Below are 20758 nucleotides of genomic sequence, written 5' to 3' on the forward strand. Positions count from 1 at the left end.
AAAATCCCCTTTACTATTTCATTAATAACTTTGTCCTTGTTATCTGACATAAACTTTTTCAACTGTCTCACACACGTGTTAATTCTTTTCGTTTCATATTCCTGAGCAAATTCTGATCTAATTTTCTCAATCACATTTGAGAAAGGTAAGAATTTTGTAACTTCTGTAACATTCACAATAGCCAAAGATTGGAACATAGCCTGTTGGATCTGCTTTATAAATGTATACTCCGCTGGTAGTGTATATCTATCTTCAAATTTACGTGCTTGTAATAACTCAAAAACACAAATGATTTTTTCTAGATCAAGCTGAATTTTTATGCCGTCTTTTTAATTTTTTACTTGCAGAAATAATATCATTAATATTTTTGTAATTTATTATATATATATATATATATATATATATATATATATATATATATATATATATATATATATATATATATATATATATATATATATATATATATAATTGTTTGTCATTTTTAAATTTTTTATTCTATTATAATGGAAAGTATTTCACTAGAGATGGTACTTTTTCAGAAAATTGTTTGACCTTGACTGTCAGTTTATAAACACCAACTGTTGATCTAAATTCTGACCTGGATTCAAAATTAGTTAACAAAGTTATATTTTATTTTAAAATGATTGGTTGTTGTCAAGGTCATGATGGGACTACGAGGGTTAAGCAGTAAACACTTTTTTTATTTTGTTCTGGGAATAAAATCATTGGTCTAATCAAGGCCATATTCTGCGTACGTGATATAAACATGATCATGTGACGCCCCTCTGATTTCTCAACTTGGGGGAATTTCGAAACTGCGTCTTATGATACAATATAATCTTTGTTTTGAGAGAGATTTCTCAGTTTGGGGCTTTTCATACTGATGTCAAGTTAATTTGTTGTAGCCAGATTTGAGCTATAATAATTCTTCAGATCAGTTGGATTTCAAAAGGATTAATTCTTTATTCTCTGGAAATAGGAGTGCTCACATAAATTTTGGAAAGACATTGCTTACAAAATTAATTTGGATTTCGAACACTGGAGTGCCATTATTTGTATTTCTACAAGGAACTGTAGATAAACACAGTACTGACTACAGCATAAGTCATCGTCATCCATTTTCGATTTTACATCAGGATTCGAATTTGAAATTATTAGAACAAATATTACTATGACTTTTGCAATTTAATTCGTGGATTATTCTTAGATTATTTTTGGATTTGGTTCTTGAAACCGTAAGTTCTTCTCTATTTTTATTTTTACAGAATTTTCCAGGAAAATAAATTATTTTTTAAATTTTAAAAAGGTTGTTGTTTTCACTCTTTCTGTGGTACTGTTTATTCGGGCCTAAGAGAGAAAGTGAGAGAGACAGTTGTTCCATTTTTGTTGACATTATTTTCATTAAAGCGTAGTATAAACACTAATAAAACAATATAACAACCACATTTATTATTTATGATTTATGTATTTAAGTCCCATACAATAAAAATTACAATATTTAATGGACATTACTGTATTTTTGTTCCCATTACTGTCCATTACAGTACAATATGTGTTTAGGTGAGACCCATGTAGGGGTCCAGTCTAAATTTAGTCATGCAGAAATAACCGAGGATATTCCGATTGTCGTTTGGTAAAAAAATAAATTTTAGTGAGAGTGAAACGCAGTTGAAGGAAGTTCTTTTTAACGAATCTTTACCACGCCTGAATTGTATCTGTAATTGTTTAGAATGTCAGTATTTGTGCGACATGTTTTCTCAGGGAAACTAGTTTGTATACCGACTAGTGATTACTATAACATAGGTTCGTTCAAAAGTGGAATTTTCTTGGATAAGGTAACACTTGTATTTTATTTTTTGCTTCTCCCTAATTTCGGATGGTGTATTCTTTTTCTTTATGTTATTTAAAACGTTATGAATACAGGAGTCTGACTTTTTATCAGTGAAGTACGGCAAAATGAACATTTATATTGCCGATAAGGTAATTTCATGTCAGAGATTTCGCCGTACTTTATTGATAAAACGTCAGACTCCTGTGGTCCTACAATGTAATACGCCAATCCTGATATTTGTGAGTTTTTATTAGGCTGCCGCAAATGGTCGATGTCTTGCATTGTAGTACTAACGTACACATGGAAAGAAAACTATAGTTCCTGGTTTACTCTTGATTCCATGTAAAATTGGACTGTACTAGAAGTTATGTCATCTCATGTATGTTTCTAGTCCTACAGTGTAAGAAATAGCACGTTATTTTTGTTTTATTCCTATGTCTTACAACCCAAATAAGGGGCTTGTAGACTGTGTTCTGATATCGGTTGACATATTGGAAAGAGTAATCAGTTTCAGGAATATCTCACACACGTGGCAGCCCATATCAACATTGCATTTTCATGTTCCATTGACATTTGAATTTGCTGAAATGCGATGGTAGTTGAGGTATGCGAAAGTAGGTTCATGTGTGGGATGTTTCTTGAACAAAACAAAACATTGCTTACAATTCCAGTTGTCATAATATGTTTGTATTCATTTCGTTAAATAATATTTCAACTTACCTGATTTTGGCTTTCATCATTTTACAGCCAACTGAAATGTAGGCCAATGAAACTAACTTGAAAACAGGTCCATTTCTTTTGAGAATTTGAATTTATTAGAGAAAAGACATCAGAGTAAGTAAAGTCTCACTAAGACATTATGATTTTACTTTGTAGAAAAGTGTCATTATTTTAGTTGTCAGTTGTGTGAGATATTCTGAAAATGTGGCTTTCATTACAATATTAGTCAACATCAAAACACGCTACACAGCACCGTTAGACAGTAAGACCCTGATGCCCAAAACAAATATCAGTGTTGAGGTCTCACATGTAATACTTGACTATTTCTTGTAACAATTTTCACTCTCTTTCTCTTTAGCAGCTTTTGGGAATGTTGTTATGAATACCATGCAGACCATTCCAAACCAGCAAATCTCGTTATTCCCAGCAGATTTTCTATTAACCACACTTAATCTTTCTCTCTCTCTCTCTCTCTCTCTCCCTCTCTCTCTCTCTCTCTCTCTCTTGCTTTTTCAGTAGCTAAGCCAGTCTGGATATCATATGTATGTGCACTGGCTTGGGTGGTGAAGGTCCTGAGTTAAATTTGCAGTAGTGAAAGCTATGCATTCAGAGTTATCCCAAAGATTTAACCTTTTTGTTGCAGTCTTTTCAGATTTACAATCTTCAGCTTTGCACCTAAGCCAAGTATACAGAGGTCTTGCTAGGATTTTAAAACTATGAGTTCAGGACTCCCATTTTGGTAAAAATAGGAGTTCCACCAGCAAAATTTGCAGTCCCCTCCAAAAAAGCTATGAAATTACAAGAACTATTGCTTACCATTGAGTTTCATTTCTACATTCTTTATAACACCAACATAGCTGTTGTTTGTCTATCAGAGTGAGACTGACTTTGGTCAATCCAAGTAAGGACTTATTCCAAACACTAAGCTAGGCATCACACACTTTCTTACACTGTGCTACTGTCCCATCCAAACTATCAGTTTTAAGAACTTTAGCACTCTTCTGAACTCGTTACAATCTTCGTCAGTTTGCCATTTAACCCCAAAATACTTATCCAAATTTGTGAATGGCATTTTGTCTAAGTGTCAATATATCTTGATTCCGAGGTCACGTGCACTGCTTATTCCGCTTAATTCAGAAATGAACACAATAATGAAAGCTAAAGCAGTTTATTTGATGTACTCTTATAAATGACCACATGTACTGTACATCTCTGGGTCTTTCTGCCTCTGAATTCAGTCACTGTAAATATCAGTACATTTTCCCACCCAGCCGCCAGTCAGTCTTTGAACTTGCCCGCCCAGCTTTTGCATCATGTTATTTTGATGTACTCTTTTAATGGCAACATGTGCATCAAGGGGTCTTTCAGCCAGTGAATTCTTTCATTGTAGATATCAGCACAGCTAACTGATCAACACATTTTTCCACAAAGCAGGTGGCTGAAGCAAGACTGGCAAGTCTTTGAATTTTGCCATCCACCTATTACATATATAAACAGCTTGGGTCCCAACTAGAACAGTCCCTTGTTTTCTAATGGTTTATGTTGAAAACCTGCCTTTTTCCAACCCCACCTTGGTTAAACAATTATTGATGTTGCTGCCATGCTGTAATGTTGCCATAACTTGCACAAACTGGCATTTATTTGGTCCTCCAGAGTTGCATTTTTGTGGTGACTTCAGTAATGCCTGTACCCTTCATCAAAGTGAGCTGGCTACAGTCGTCAATAAAAACAGTGCACCATTCATCAAAGGAAGTCAGACTTGAATAAAAACAATGGACTTGGATTGATTGTTGCATTGTCCAAAGTGGTCAGTGATTGGAACATATTGATTGTGCTGTGAAAGTTTCCTTTTCAGATTGAAAAAGTAACTTTATTTTTATGCTTATAATGGCTACCAATGGTAATATAAAATGCAGATGAAACTTACATTACAATCTCTTGAAACTGAGTATCTAGCGGTGAAGGAAGTTGAAGTAGGGCATATTGCAAAACTGTATTTGACAAATTTACATTGAATGGGTTTTCATTTCCCTATGGAATAGTCTTATCCCTTTGGTAACCTCAGCAATATGATTACATTTTGTTGTTTCAGTTTGGTCAGTATGAGTACATGTAGCATGTAAACAATAACTGTACAGCCACATGCTACTGTTGACAGTGATTATTTTCATGAATTATTTAGTGACATATTTGCGAACAGTGGGATAAAGATATTGATATATCTACTATGCCAAGATCCCAGTTCATACAACTTGCATAACTTAAAGTTTTATGAACTGAACTCTTTCTCTCATTTTTTATTTTAAACCTGTCCATGGGCAAGTACTTTACAAACTTTAGCAGCCTGAATTAAATTTGAGTTTGTCCTGACCATTGGGCAAGTTAACTTGTAAATCGTGCAACAAATTGATATGTAAAACCAAGTTACAGATTTTCAAAACATGGGATAAACGTGTCTATTTTTTAAAGGATACAGAATCGTCTTTTTATATACATAAATAAAGAAATAGCATTTCTGCTTTTTTTGAGACTGGTTTTAATTGTTTGGAAAGTGATGGTCATTGAGTGAAGATGCACTGTAGGCAGCATTTATTTATCTTTTCTTGTTTTAGTTAGTTTATTGTATTTGAACTAAATTGGAAATGAAAAAATGTGAAAGTGAATGACTGTCCTTTTTGAGATGCTTTCTTGCCTTGACCAGGTTAGTTACAGTGTTAAGTTACAGCACAAGGCAAGATATAGGCTTCAGGCCATCAAATAATTGGTGTTGATATAAATTTTGCAGACAAACCAACTCTTGCACATTCACCAGCATCAGTTTTGATAGCTGATTGACCATCAACCTATTCCTGAGCAAGTCAGCAACTTAAGTATTGCCAGATATCTGCAAGTTATCCTTTGATGATAAAAACATCCAAATATGTGTTTTAAAACTTAAACTTAAGTAAATAGTAATTTGGGTTTTTAGAATAGAATCAGTAGCATGAATATTTTAACTGCCGCATGGACATTATTTTCTTCTTAAATTTAGGTTGGAACTGTAAGTGAACCTGTCATGGGAATTTGGAAATAATGGCAGACATCACTGTGTCTGGAAAGTACCACTTGATTAGATTGTCTCTTTTCGTGAACCATTGAGCAAATATATTCATTAAAATCTACAATTCATAAAAGCATAGTCTAAATATTACGTTATTAAAGGCATGGCTTTAAATGCATTCCTTTTTGTCAGAAACATGCAGGATAATGCTATGTTGCGGAATTCTAGAGACACTGTAAGGTCAGGGTTCTATTCTGAATTCCCTCTTTTTGGGAAAATACAAAGAAAGTTAAAAACAGCAAATACTATTGAACCAATGCCTAATATTACACCATGTACATAGACAAATAATAAAACATTATTTTTCAATCCAATCAATGGATTAGTGTAACGAGGCTATAAAGTATGTGGTTACGTTAAGAAAACCATTCTTTCTAAATATACATACACTTGCATGTTGGCTGTGTTGATTTGTTATGGGGGGGGAAGAGTTCATTTGTATATTGACTTTAATTCTTCATTGTTTTGTCTGTGAACAGTTACTGAAAAGTTTTGTTGGCAACAAAGAAATTAGAACAAACTATGATCTGAAAGACATGCATTTGTTCTCCTGTACATGATACAGGGGTTGTTTTAAACAAGGTTAGAAATCTTTTCAACTGCCATTTTATGGTGAACTTTTAGAAAGTAAAAAGAAATATTATTGATTAAAGGTAGTTGATTAAGCATTTGTATTAACTTGCACATATAATACTGTAATCTAGTTACAGTTAAAATTCATTACAATGTGTAGCTTTTGTTGTTCTCTTTTTAAGTCATACTGCCAAAATGTACTGCATATGAATAGTTTTTAAACATGCACCAAATGTGTTTATAATATAGATAGAAAAATTTCTACTTGAAAATAAAGTATTGCTCAAAACCAGGGTTAAATGCAAATATGCATACTGGGAAATAGAGGGCATCATTCAAATCAGAGAATGAAAACAACACACACACATACATATATAGGTACATATATTACCACATCCAAGCTGAAACCTTTAAGTGAAAATCTCACAAAACTTTGTAATCATGCTGACAAATAATAATCATTGGTAAGAGGGGTATAATTTTTGTCTTTCTTTATTTCCATCCCTTGGAGTGTGTCAGAGGTTAAATGCACATCTTATTAATTACATTAATATTTTTAAAATATTTTTTGACCAGACTTTGTGTATTCATATAAGGAAAATGTTTAATATATACTGTATATGAAACAGAATTTGGGCTATGATTTTCCAGGTCATAATTTTGACACCAGAAATATTATCAGCAGAATTATGAATCCATACTAGAGTTGAATAGTATTGGTATTATTAGACCAGTACCTGGCAATTGCCAGTATTCAAATCCAAACATGTTGAATTTACCAAGAATGAAGGTTATACAATAGAGTATGCTAATTTATTAACAAAGTAGCTACATTTTGTAGAGTGTTAAAAGTACAGATTTGTAAACAAGAATGTTCTTTTTTCAGGTACCCCATGATGATGTTTATATCATCAAGGATGGCAGATTGGTGTCCGATGATGATCCTGTTCAGGCAAATGCTGTGTACCAAATTGTACCCAGATTGTTGGGAGGAAAAGGAGGTTAGTAACTGAAGTAAAAATTCAGAAATCTTTTTTGGCACTCGAATGTTAAATGTAGTTTCAGTGTTCCTCACATGGAAAAATATGTGTGATTATTGGGTGTACAAGTTAAGGGATGCACTAAGGAATTTAGTTTTTGTTAAACTTAATTCTTCATTCCTTGACTGTTATTGCTTATTGAACAGTGTTACTTTTTCTATGAATATTGTTCATTCAGTATGTAAATATTTGATTTAACACAGAAATGAACATTTATTTAGTTTGTGAACCGTGAAAATAAAGCAGATTTTCCTGTGTTCATTAAAAAATGTCAAACATTTTCTGTTTTCCAATGTGATAGTAACAAATTCCTAGTCAGAATGTTTAAAAACATTCGAAGTGATTTGCCTTGAAAATACTAAAGCAGCAGGAGTAAAAGTAACATACGCTAGATAATTATATATAAATGTTTTGTAAATTTGTGTGAATTAACTGCAAACATTTTTAAAATTAAAATGTTTTTTTGTCAATGCATTCAGTTTCTGAGTTCCATCAATCAGAGTCTTCATTTTAAAACTGGTAGATAAATCCCTATAAATTACACTGCTTTTCAACTTTAACTACAGGGTCTGTTCTAGAGAGCATGATTGTGCAATTTGTGCAAAAAAAATTTTTTTTAAACTCCCCTAAAATAAACAGAATACATGAAAATGTACATTATATTTGTAACCCTACCTTTATTTCTTCAATAAATCCCTCTAATACATAGAAACTTACCTTTGTCTTCAAATGGATGGGGATAGGTATAATCCCCTCCTGACATTAAGTTCTAGACTGGACCCTGTAATTGTAAGGCAAACATCAGTGAATCATGGCAAAGAATTGCAGTTTTTATTATGAAGTTTGTTGTTTTTGTTTAAATGTTTTGCCATCTGAAAATTGTGTCTGTACATTAGTTCTGTATCAGATTTTTTAAAAATGGACTCAGATTTTATAAGTGCTTTCTTCTAAAAGAAAGGGTTGTTGTAAAAGTATTATGGTTGAGATTCTTCATAAAGTGTAGTCTTCACTGTATCTAGTTCTCTACTCCAGAGAAATACAGACATCTGGTATCTAAGTGCTATTTTACTAAGGTACTTGCAGATTGTTTTGTCATTTTGTGTTATTGAGTTTTTTCTCTACCTCAAATGACATTTATAAGTCGTCATTAAGAGTATCACAGTGATTACTTGTTAAAATAACAATGGAAAAATGGTTTGAATAACCTAGATTTTTATTTTGTTTTTTGCTTTTGGAGTTTGCTTTCATATACTTGAGTAAATTGCATTTTATCAGAGAGCATCTGATAAAGGATAGACTTAAACCAGTTAAAGTCATAGACAATCCATTCAACTCCCATTTGATCAATGACATTGGCACAGATAATTTGCATAAGTTTTGGTGTTACTCTCTTTTCTTTGTATATTTTTCATAAGCATTAGGCAGCTCAGTGTTAATGTTGTCAGATGGTTAATTACTGTTAATGTCACTTTCAGGTTTTGGCTCCATGCTGCGAGCTATTGGTGCACAGATAGAAAAAACCACCAATCGTGAAGCCTGTCGTGATCTGAGTGGAAGAAGAATGCGGGATGTTAAAAATGAAAAAGAGTATGTATAGCAGTGTACTGTTACTGTAACACACCAGTATTTGTATTCGTTATTTATTACAGAATGTGTATGTTTTCAACAAATATTTTTGTCAGTTGTGAATCTGATAGTGATAGTTTGCATATATTTAAATTTTATGTATAGAAAATTTAGTTCAAAAGTGCTTTAGCAAGGATAATATTTGTCTCTCAGGTAAATATTGCAAATCTCTCACATATCAGTGTTCTTTTGTTGTGGAAGAAACATGTTGTTAAAGCTAAAGCTGCAGAATATCAGAGATGGTTTCAGCACTCAACAGTCTCAAAAATAAGAGAAATGGACTTGCCTTGGATTGTAGTAGAGTCTTTTTTGGACATCAATCCCTTTGTTATGTTTGATTCAAGTCTCATAGTTTAAAGACAGGCTTAAAAATCTGATTCTTTTCAAAACTAAAAGTCTACATGATCCTAATGTTCTAGGTTAAAAGAGTGGCTAGCCAAACAAGCTGAAAGAGAACGTGAGCGACAGCAACAGAAAGAGGAGAGAATTTCACGCAGAAGAGCAGTCCAGAATCACAAGTTTGATGATCCCAAGTATGATAAACAGAAGTCACTTGTAGCTGAGAACCAAATGGATGCTTTGCAGACAGGTACTGCACTGCATACTTGCAGCATATATTTGGCACAATATACATGGTGAAACAACTTTTACCTTTGATGGACAGTGTTTTGTCTATATTAAATAAATTGCAAAGAAGCACTTGAAAAAAATGATTGAAAGTCCTTATTGGTTTTTTTGTTTTGTTATAATTTTATATTTCATCATTTTTCCATTTTTTTTCATCTACTTTTTCATTTTTCATGGATTGGGTGCAAGTACATGCATATTCAAGCCATTGCTGTTCATACATATAGGTATCACTAATTTAATTTTGGCAATCTGTTGTTATTACAGCCTGTTGTAGTCATTAAGCAAATCATAACATTTTTTATCCATTTTCTCTTTTGAGAGTAGATTTGTTAGCCAGTGAAGAATGTTACTTGAATTAAATATAAAGCAGCAGTAAAATCCAAACAGAAAATAAAATACACATTGAGTTCAGCCTCATCTTTTGATGGGATGAAAATGCAGACAGGTTTGGTTTTGCTGGTTCTGTAAGGTCAAGGTAACTATGACTGAAAAAAGAAAATAGTTTTTGCAATACAACTTCAGTTATCTACTTAATGACTTTTAAACACAGGGTAGGTATATCAGTACCACATATAACATTTGGGTATTTCACTCATAAAAGATTTTTACAAAACTAATTGGGTACTTTTTGTTCATGTTCTCAAGCAAAAAGGTTTCTCAGCACTCATTTTATCCATATAAATACAGTCCACCGAGCACATCTGTACATTCAGTGTACCCTCACCAGACAAAACAGCTTTCAGTTTGTATCTGGTACCATGCATACATTTCAACCCTTTACTCTACATCACTAACATGAATTACTTCCAGGCATGGTAATAATTATCTCCACAAATAATGTTCGCTACTGTAATTTCGCTGGAAAAGCTAATGTCTGTTATTATCTGAATGCTTCATTTTATAAAAAATGAACAAACAAGCACCCTGTCAATTGCTACAGTAGAAGTTAGACTAGTTTGCCATACTTGTTACATCTTGCACATATGCTTTTTCTAGTTTTTCTTACCATTAAAGTATGAGGCACAGACAATATTGTTAGACTGGATTTTTACACAGAGACATCAATCTTCTGAATTGAAGAAAAATGCTTGGTATTTGGTTCACAGTATGATGTAGTCATTTATTGTGAGTTACTTGACCAGCAACAGTATTTCATTTTGAAGAGTAAATTAAATTACAAAATGTCTTCATAGTTTGAATAAATCTCTGCTTGTTGGTGGGGAAGGTGTGATAGACAAATACTTATTCCAGCCTTTCATTTGCTTCATTGTCATCTGTGCCAGTGGAGTGCCTCTTGAACAGATGACACAAACTTGTAACCTCTCAGGTATAGATCAAGAGTACCAAGCACAAAGCCACATTATCTATCAGTTCTTCATACTAATTATTTGTTTCCAGCTTCATGTTGAGTAAACTGTAGGGTCATTAAATCATATTACCATTTTGTTTTATAATTTTTCATTCACCAGATGATAATCCTGAACATAAAAAACAGCTTCTTGACTTGCTGCTGAAACACTATATTACTTTGGAAATAATAGTGGTCTTAAACATACTGATATTTGAGTTAATATGTTTGATAAAAATGTAATGAAATATTTTGCTTCTGTGCAGTTGCATTTGCAGGATTTAAAGCAGAATATAATTTGCACTTAGTAGCCAGGTAGTCATTTTTATGTCCTAAATAATCTGTGTTTAGTAAATTTCTAAGAGACATTACAATGAAAGACAAGCTCTTTAATGATTATACATGTAACACCAAACAAGTGAATGAAGGACAGGTCACATCAGAAACATTGTGAGGTTTGGGGGGGGTATTTAGAAGATCCTGGGTGGAGGTGGGTGAGAATGTCTGGTTGTCAGATAAAATAAATAGAATCAGGGCGGCAAACCCAAAAAAAGTCACTGGTTAAAACCATGATTAGAAATTGTTATATTCACATTTGAAAATGGCTTTACTTCATGTTTTTCCTTGTAGGTCTTTATATTCAATGAACATGTAGTTTTCTTATGCCTAATGTATGTAACATTAAAATGCATAACAATGTTTACTCCCTTAATGTTCCAATCTTTATTTCACAAAAGTTTAAAAATACTGAAGTTTAAAATGTGAACACTAGACTAGTGATGAAAACAGAATCAGCCAAATGTTTTCGTGTATCAGAAGACATTTGGTGATCCATTTATAACTGATTCATTATAAGGATTACATTTTTTCACCAGGTTTACAGAAATTCCAGCATAAACGGTCAGCCACTGCTACGATCACTGCATCATCAGGGGATTCATCTGAAGAAGATCAGAGTCACAGCCTGAAGAGAAAAAATGGGAAAGAGGAATTAGACACAAGGGGAAATAAAAAGCTGAAGACACAGACAGAGTGGTATGTACAGAAATTCAGTGCAGCTATTTTTAACTTAGCCACTAGACTTTCATGGCATGTCTGCCTTGGTTGAAAAATCTCTAAAATCCACTTGCTTAGGCAAATACACAAATTATTTACTGGACCAAAATAAATGTACTCGAACAGCCATTATAGAAATATAAAAATTGATAATGTTAATGACCTAAATTCAGCTGTGTGAAAGATTTTGTTTCTCCTTGTAATGTATTCCCCAATTACACTAACATTAGGATATATATAAGCCTGATACCTCCCAAATCCAGACCTACTTAAAGATGAAAATATGTATTTTCTGTCTGTATCATATGTACAGAGAGCAGTAACTCTTGTCTGTGACCTTTTTCCAGTGCTAGGTGTTGCCAGTTTTTAAGCTTCATTTTCCTACACAGCATAGTAAGAAATAAGCCTTCTATTAAATCCAAGTCTTGAGGTGTGAAATTCAAGCCATTCCTTGAAAGTTTTAGATCTGTTTGGATTCATATTTATTCACAAACAGGTGGGAACTTTATTTTTTTACTTTAGCAATATTTTGTGAAATTTATCACTTTCTTGGACTTGGTCAGTTTAGACAGCACAAATCAACATACTTTTGTTGGATACATCAGCCCTTCAGCAAAATTTATGTTGACTGATGCAGGAGACAGAGTTGCAATTTCTGACCAGTCCAAATTTGATTTCTCTTTCCATCTTTCATGATCCCAGAAAATTTGGATACAATTTGGAATTGTTCCCCTATGTTTAGGAGTCCAGTCACCCAGTGAAGTCCTAGTTTGGCCTTTTCAGCCTGCAAGACATGACACATGGGATATATTTTTTTTTATAGTACCATGTTGCCATACAGGCCAAAGCCAGTTGAGCCTTCCTATCCCAGACTCAATTGCTGGGATATTAGTCATAGATCCAGCTGTTTACCAGACATATGGCTTCTTATATACATAATGATGGAATATTAGTGAAGGATCCATCAGTATAATTAAGCCAACAGTTACACATGGATATTGGGACGGAAATTGTAGTGTAGAATATATCTCTCTAGCAACTGGTACGGAAGCTGACCAGACTGGCTTCAGCACTTCTGAAAACTGGGCAGGCCTTTCTCCTGGCTAAATATCAGCCCTTATGTCATCACCAAGATTATGGATTGCATTGTCACCATGTTCCTCAAAGACAGAAATGATCTGTCCCTTTTGAATCATCACAGTTTTCTAGTGAACTGGGAAAATTCCAACCTACACCCACCCAATATTTTGTCCATCTGTATATGGAGTTTGTAACCAATTGCAGTCTTGTACATCTCCCTTGTGTCTGCATCCTATGGATCATCAAACTCGTAGAGTACATTTCCAACAGGATTTCAGCAAGAGAGTTCTGGATGGCTCAGTGGCACTCTATTTCCAATACACTTGACCAGAAGGTCAGTATCATGAACAAAGTACAGTCATTCCTGTCAGTGGCCCAACCATGGTTGGCTCATGACAGGAATTCTTTGGAGAAACTCCTACTGCAAATGACATCATGAGTGTTGGGAGAGCTGACTTGCTGCTGGGCTTTGATTGGGTCAGTGGCTAATGGGGACTGGGGAAATAGCCTCGTCACATCAACCTTCTTGAAGTGAAAGCTGCCATAAACACCTTTCAGCTCTGCAAGGATTGACTCTGATGGTAGTTATTTCAAACAACTCTAATGGTACCTGAATTCTTCAAATGGGGACATCGAATTGCTAGGTCTCTGCATGCTTTTTTAAGCAGTTTCTTTGTTGGTATTACCAACTTCAGATCGATATGCAAATCACATTCCCAACAGCCTCAGTGTTCTAGTCGATATTCTGTCTAGACAGGGTCAGATTATTCATATGGAATGGAACCTTCATCCACTGGTTTTTCATTGGATTTATGTGCTTTGGGGGTGTCTCATGATTTACCTGTTTGCAACAAGGTGGAACCACAAGCAGCCCACCTTGCTCTCACTGGTTCTGGACCTGAAGCTTTGATGTGGATATGCTGTCAATCAGTTGGGAGGGGATTATGGGTCTTTGCTTGCCTCCATGGTCTTGTTATTGATATTATTACAGAAAATATGGGGTCAGAATATTAGGATAATTCTGATAGCCCATCTTAGATGGGATAGACTCTGAGCCATTAATCTACTCGAGCTAGCGATAGACCTACTCTGTAAGATTGTGGCCATACTAAGTCTTCTCAAATAGACAAGGTCACAGGAGTTTCACCCCTATCCAGGCATACGTCTCCTTAATGCTTGGCTTTTGTCAGGACAGCCTTGGGAGAGAAAGAAATCAGACCCTTGATTGTGGAGAGAATCTCAAGAGCAAAAGAGCCTCCACTCTAAAGGCTTATGAGAGAAAGTGGTGTGTTTTCAGGGCTTGGTTTTCAATACCATTGTTCTTTTGAGTGCCTCAGATTCTTAGCTGGCCAACCTTTTTCTCTGGCTCTGCAAGGAGAAAAAGTTGGCACCATTTAACATCAAAAGTTATTTTTCCATGATATCTGACACATTACTGCACTATGGCAGAGGAGATATTAGTCTGTGTTGCACTCTTGCACCTTCTAAATGGGCATCAGAATGGAACAGGGTGCCCATTCAGAAGGTGCAAGAGTGCAGCACGTGCATCTTTGACATTAAATAATTATGGAAGGTACTGTCCTATTTTACTAATGGTTGTAGATGTTGTAAATAGTATTTTATCATAAGCAGTCAGTATTTTTGTACTCCAGGGTTGTCAGCTATGCTAACTAGATTTCGTGGCCAAATGAATTCATCTTTAAGGCAGGTATCAGTCAGATAAATCATCTTTCCTCACTAGGGTCTCTTTGGTATTGTGAGCTTAATGCCATATGTGGAAGGATTCATGATGTTGCTGTCATCTGTTCAGGCATCAGTCAGTTCTAATTTGGTTCAGTCTTGTGTTACTTAATGCTTGCTTCTCATGCACTAATACTTGTAGGGTAATGTGCTTTTGTTTGTATGGATCCAGCCAGGGCTGAAGGGGGGGAGCGGACTGGGGATATATCCCTGGGGCCTGGGCCAAACAGCTTTTAATTTTAATGATAGCTCTCTACGGCCCTGGATCCAGCTTGGCTGATACTGCGCCATATTGCAAAATGTAGGTCATTAACCTGCATCTCGGATTAGAGCAACTTCTGTTATCTGGTCACTCTCTAATACAACACTGAATGAACAGTGATGAGGCTTTCCTAATCAAAGGTCGGTCCTTGTGACTTCATTTATGCTTCAATGATTGGTTAAGAAATTTGTTTTAACTAGTTTAATAGGAACTGTTATTCGCATGGTACCTTTACATGTCGGTGGTTCTTGCTAAGTTGTACATTGTTATATTGTCTTTATATATCAATTATTGTGACTCTTACATGCACATTTGACTCTTCCAAAAGTTCCTGTAATTTTGCTTTGTGTATAGATTCTTTGTGGGATAAATACTAATGCAAATTCCCATTTCTGATTGGCATGTGGGCTTGAAATCCACACATTATCACGTGATACAGGTATGAATAGTTGACGTAACCAGTAATGAGTGTCTAACAATCAGGTTTGATGTATGTGTGTGTGTGATTTGTATTTTTAATGTAGCTTTTAAAACAATTCAGGCCTATCACTACGATGTCTGCAGTCTGACAATTTATAGTAATGTCTAGCACTGGAGCATCATGCTGCAGACATGTAGCATGATGTCCCACCCAGTCACAGTGTCCTGACACCAGGCCTAACACTAACCTCTTAATGCTGGACGCCTAGTACGGCAGGTGTTATTATCATTTTTAGAAGTCTGGTACGACTTGGCCGGGATTTGAACCCGCATCCTCCCGCGTTCGAGGCGGGTGCTCTGATCATTAGGCCACTGGAGTGGTCAGGTTTGGATTTTGTTAGTAATGCTACAAGATAATAATTCAATAAAGTAGTTTTTTATATTGTAATGTTTTGTGCCTTTTTCTATAAAAAAAATCATTCCCTGAAGTAGTTCTTTTTTTAGAAAAAAAAAATTGCTTCTGCAGAAAAATACCCATAATTATTTGCAAACATTGCCTCTTTGTACAGGAATTTTGCATTTGCCATCATCTGCTACAAATCATACTTCTAAGTGAAATTGAACTCATTTACCTGCTTAGAATAATAAGCTTTCATGTGATTGAGGTTTGTATATATCACTTTTAACATGGGTAAATGTCTTCTTAGAAAACTATATGGGTTTACCCATACATGCCAACCATTACGCTTTTTTTCCATTAAATTACACGTAGCTGTATTCGGATTAAGCGTTTTCGGTATATCCCCCTCCCAAAATAAGTAATAATTTGTTTTCTCATTTTTATTAACATCCCAATAATACGACAGACCCAGATGACTTAGTGATGTAGATGCAAAGAACTTGTCAATTTTGAGTATGAGAAATGGCAGCTACGGTTGATCAAGCGGCTTTACTGACTTGACAGTGAATGAATTCTCTCAAGATTTTAAAGCACATTAAAAAAAATCTTCCGTGAAAAAAAATTACACAGCTATAACGATCGAACTTTACTCTTAAATTTTTCTGTACTTAAAAGATGTGTACCAAAAATGTAAAATGGTTAAAATTGCTGTTAAACGTAATATACACTGCACAGTTAACGGGCAGGCCTACGTGTATGGAATAGAATAGGTAACATGTTTTCTATTTATAGCACACTGCACTGGGTAACTTTGCTACATATGTATCAAAGAGCTAAATAGCCATACTCTTTTTAGAGTCTGTGTAAGAGACTTTGACAACAAAAAGGGTAAGAGTGCTCTTCTTTCATTACCAGAATTAACAGTAGATTCCACTGGAGAAAACATTTTTTTATTTGCTTGATAATGCTTTGAATAAACATAATTGTGAGAGATTGTTCAGTATTGTTAACAAAAATAAAACTGAATTCAGATCCAGGATCAGTAACCCAGCACTTAGTGCTCTACTAGTGTGCAAAACATTCATAGTCTCAGCTGGTACAAAGTGTTTTGAAATGCAATACAACTCATGAGAGTCTATTGCTTTTTAAAGCTCAAAGTGTTATATACGAAAACTTGAAGCAGTAATTGATGTTAAAAGTCCAGAGGGATAAATGGATTACTCTTTTTCTGCTCTAACTACTCTTTTGTCCACTTGGATTACACTTTTTCCTCGCCAGGGGTTGGCATGTATGGTATAATCTCTTGATCAAAGTCACAACAATAGAAGATGCATCAAGTATTAAAATAGTATTGAATGATATTGAGTAATTATCAATATAAGGATATATTGATGTAGATGTCTGGCCTATCTCTGAACTGAGGTGAATGTCAACAAGGAATGGTAGCATTACGATATTTCATCAAACATTCAGCATGACGAGTCACATCAAATTCTGATTTTCATATATACGTAATTCTGTTAAATCAGTCTTTTTAGTACATGTACTCTGACTTCTCACCGTTTGATAATTATGTGATTTAACTAAATAATGGTTTGCTCAGCTTCCACTAGGGAAAAACTCAGAGCTTTTCCAGATTGAATCTTTCACAAATTTTCTTTCTGTCACTCCAGTTTCTAGGATTTGTTAAAATTCAAGTGTAAAATCTCATTTACTTTGCTCCAAGTGGCAAGCTATGCTGTTACTAAAATTTGAACAATTGTTACATTTTTGTCATTAAAGTCTCATGTTTATCACTAAGAAAGCTTGGTGAGACATTTTTGCTTTGGTCAAATGTTAACCATTGGCATAGGTGTATAGAAAAGTTGAGCTATCTGCCAACAGTTTATGTAATGGAGATTAGAGGGGAGCCTTATTGAAGCCGTTGTAAAGTTTAGGTAGTTATTAAATTGTTAATTCCAGATAAATATGGATGTTATAAACTGAATTTTCATTTATTTTGTTCCAGGATTGGCATTGATGTGGAGAATTTAAGTGAATTAGAGAGTGAGGAGGAAGAAAACAAGGGAAATGATTCAAATGCTTCATTCATTGACCATAGTAATGACTTGGGACAAGATAGTACCAAAAGTAGGTCTCAGAATAACATTGAACCTCAGCAGGATGATGAATCGCTATGGTCACAGTCAAACAAAAAAATGATAAAAGATACAGAACACATCGTTGAAAAAAGAGATAGGAAACACGGATTTTTTCTTCCTGTTTTTGGAGAACAAAATGGAATAAACTCCACTGAGGGAATACTGCAGAAGAAAAACAATACTCTAGAAGGAGAGGTGACAAATACTGGAACCAGTAAAGAGGGCAAGGCATCACAGGTATGATTATTTAAAAAGATATTTATTTTTCAGAGGTCTTTATGAAATTTACAAAATGGATGCCCAGGGCAACATAGTTTAAAAAACTGAGTCCTGTATATAAAATAAGATCCAAACCAACAAAAGAAAAAAGTTTAAGTCCAGCATAACTTTCCATCTTAAAAGTTTACTTAACATTTCAAGCAATGAATGTTACTCCAGACTTGGAAATGTAACTCAGATTGTAGAAACAGACACTTTTGATTGGTTGGAATAGAGTCAGTAAAATTATCTCAAGTAAGAATTAGATTTTATAACTCTGCAAAGATTCTCCTTGTTCTGGTTTGATTTTTTTTGCTGGCTTAATATTAATAATGCCAAGTTTAACTTGAAGAACTGTGTTCTCCTTTGACCCCAGTTTCACTAAACAATTCTTAGTTTCTTCTTTATATTGAGATGTTGAATATTTTTCTTATTGTTTATTTGTTTACAGTTATATTTTAACAGAACAGTTCAGCATGTAAAAGTCATAAAATGTTTTAATTTTCATTAAATGAGTTTTATCTCTGAGCAAAATATGAGAATTTCCTCAAATTTGAGGAACTACTCCACTATTTTTCAAAAATAAAATGTTCGTGATTTGTTAAATTTTAAAACTAAAATGGTTATTTTGCATCCTGTCTTCTATCTCTTACAACGATATTGATATTGTATGCTCTTGTACATGAATAAATTAGAGAAGAGCTTGGGACAGTGTTTATATAGACACATTTAAGATCACAAAGTAATTTTTAATCAAAGGATAAATATAAACATCACAGATGGTTGTATTTCTGGTATGCATGATTTAATTTTCAGCATAATTATTGTTTTGCCTACATTGCTTAGTTGAAACAGAAATCTTTTTCAGATGGTATTTTCATCAACATTAAACTTTCCCATTTTGTTTTTCTCTGCTATAGGTTTTGACATGAAACATGATTGGGGTAATTATCTTAGGGGATACTCTATACCACTTTCAAAAGTAGATAACAGTCACCTACATTTGTGCTACATTGATTATATTTTCTTTTTTTTTGGTTTCTCCGACTATATATTTATGAAACTTGATGGGCTTACTCAGTTTGGAGGGTACTGTCCACCATGGCTAAAGTAGGTCATAGTGAACAATTTTTTCACTGTAGTGATTACCTAATTTTTTGCATTTTGCTTCAGTTTCTCTGACACTGTTGTATATACTGTCATAAAACTTGTTGGGTGTATTCAACTTGTGGGGAACTACTGACCACAGGCAACAGTGGGTCACAGAGAATACATTTCATTTTCCATGACTGAGTTTTTGCATTTTTTAACACTATTGTACGTACAGCTCTGAGCCATGATGGTTGTATTCATTTTGGAGGATTCTAGTTACCACGGGCAAAAGTAAGTCACAGTGATCTACTTTTCATGCTGTACTTAAAGGGTTTTGGATATGCATAGCAGAGCAGGTGAAACATTGCATTCTATGGAATTCATATTTTAATATTACAGATAGTGAAACAATTTTTGGAACCAGACTTTTTTCTACAATAGAAATTTGCAGCATTTTTCTTATGACATGCGGGAACTGAAATCCTGAGAAATGACTATGGAGAAAGATAATCCAATGTTTTTTTATAAATATGTGCTATAGCACACTGATGTATTTTCTTCTTCTTTCAGGACACAGGACCAATAGATCTTGAAGCCATTGGTAGCCCTGAAGATTTGGAAGCCCTTGGCCTAGAGAGGTTAAAAGCTGAGCTGATGTCTCGGGGTCTTAAATGTGGTGGAACCATACAGGAAAGGGGCAAAAGACTTTTCTCTGTCAAAGGATTGACACCAGATCAGTATGACCCATCCATTCTGGCTAAACCAACAAACGCAACAAAGGGCAAAAAGAAATGATCTGTGATGAATGTTTACATTGAACATGGGTGATATTTGAACTGAAGTGGACTGGATTAAGGATATCATCTCATTTAAATTTCTACAAGATTTTAAGGACCGAACTAGTAGACAAACTGCTACAATTAAATTCTTAAAAATGTCTTAATATCCATTGATTTTTCATCATTTGGAAGTTTACTGTTGCCAAAGTCTCAGACTGGTGGATGGTTCTAAAAAATTTAAGATTTGGTCTGCTTCACCGTCAGTAACATCGCTTATTACAGTAAGTTTCAGTAATTCATTAGAGTTTTTATAGGACTTGAGTGAATCGAATGGTCATGTAAGTGAAGACACCAATGTGTGATAAAAACTATTTTTCAAAAAAAAAATTCATGCCACTTCATACCTTATCAGTAAAATAAAACGGTCACCTAAAACAGTGTCATGAATTGTGTGTTCTCTATGCATGTATCCTTTCCAAGCTCCTTCATGTATTTTATATATATATATATATATATATATATATATATATATATATACTGTAGTAAACCTATAAAGTGTCACCTTCAAACAATCATCTGTTTCATTGGGTAGAGAGAATATCTTGCAAATAAATCCTGCAGATAAACAGTATTTAATACAAGATTGTAAGAAGTACACA

General features: G+C 34.2%; 1 protein-coding gene across 1 annotated transcript; it reads left to right on the forward strand.

Annotated features, from left to right (window-relative positions):
- The first annotated feature begins 1623 nt into the window (after nt 1–1623).
- Nucleotides 1624–20537, forward strand: LOC149805109 (splicing regulator SDE2-like). The gene is made up of 7 exons (XM_089947434.1): nt 1624–1838; nt 7114–7228; nt 8743–8854; nt 9313–9482; nt 11747–11906; nt 17838–18207; nt 19891–20537. Exons 1-7 carry the CDS (start codon nt 1734–1736, stop codon nt 20113–20115), a joined length of 1257 nt encoding a protein of 418 aa, XP_089803560.1. The 5' UTR covers nt 1624–1733; the 3' UTR covers nt 20116–20537.
- The last annotated feature ends 221 nt before the right edge of the window (nt 20538–20758 follow it).

This window comes from Sinohyriopsis cumingii, chromosome 2, assembly GCF_028554795.1.
Source record: "Sinohyriopsis cumingii isolate HCF-2022 chromosome 2, ASM2855479v2, whole genome shotgun sequence".
In the NCBI taxonomy this organism is placed as follows: Eukaryota; Metazoa; Mollusca; class Bivalvia; order Unionida; family Unionidae; genus Sinohyriopsis; species Sinohyriopsis cumingii.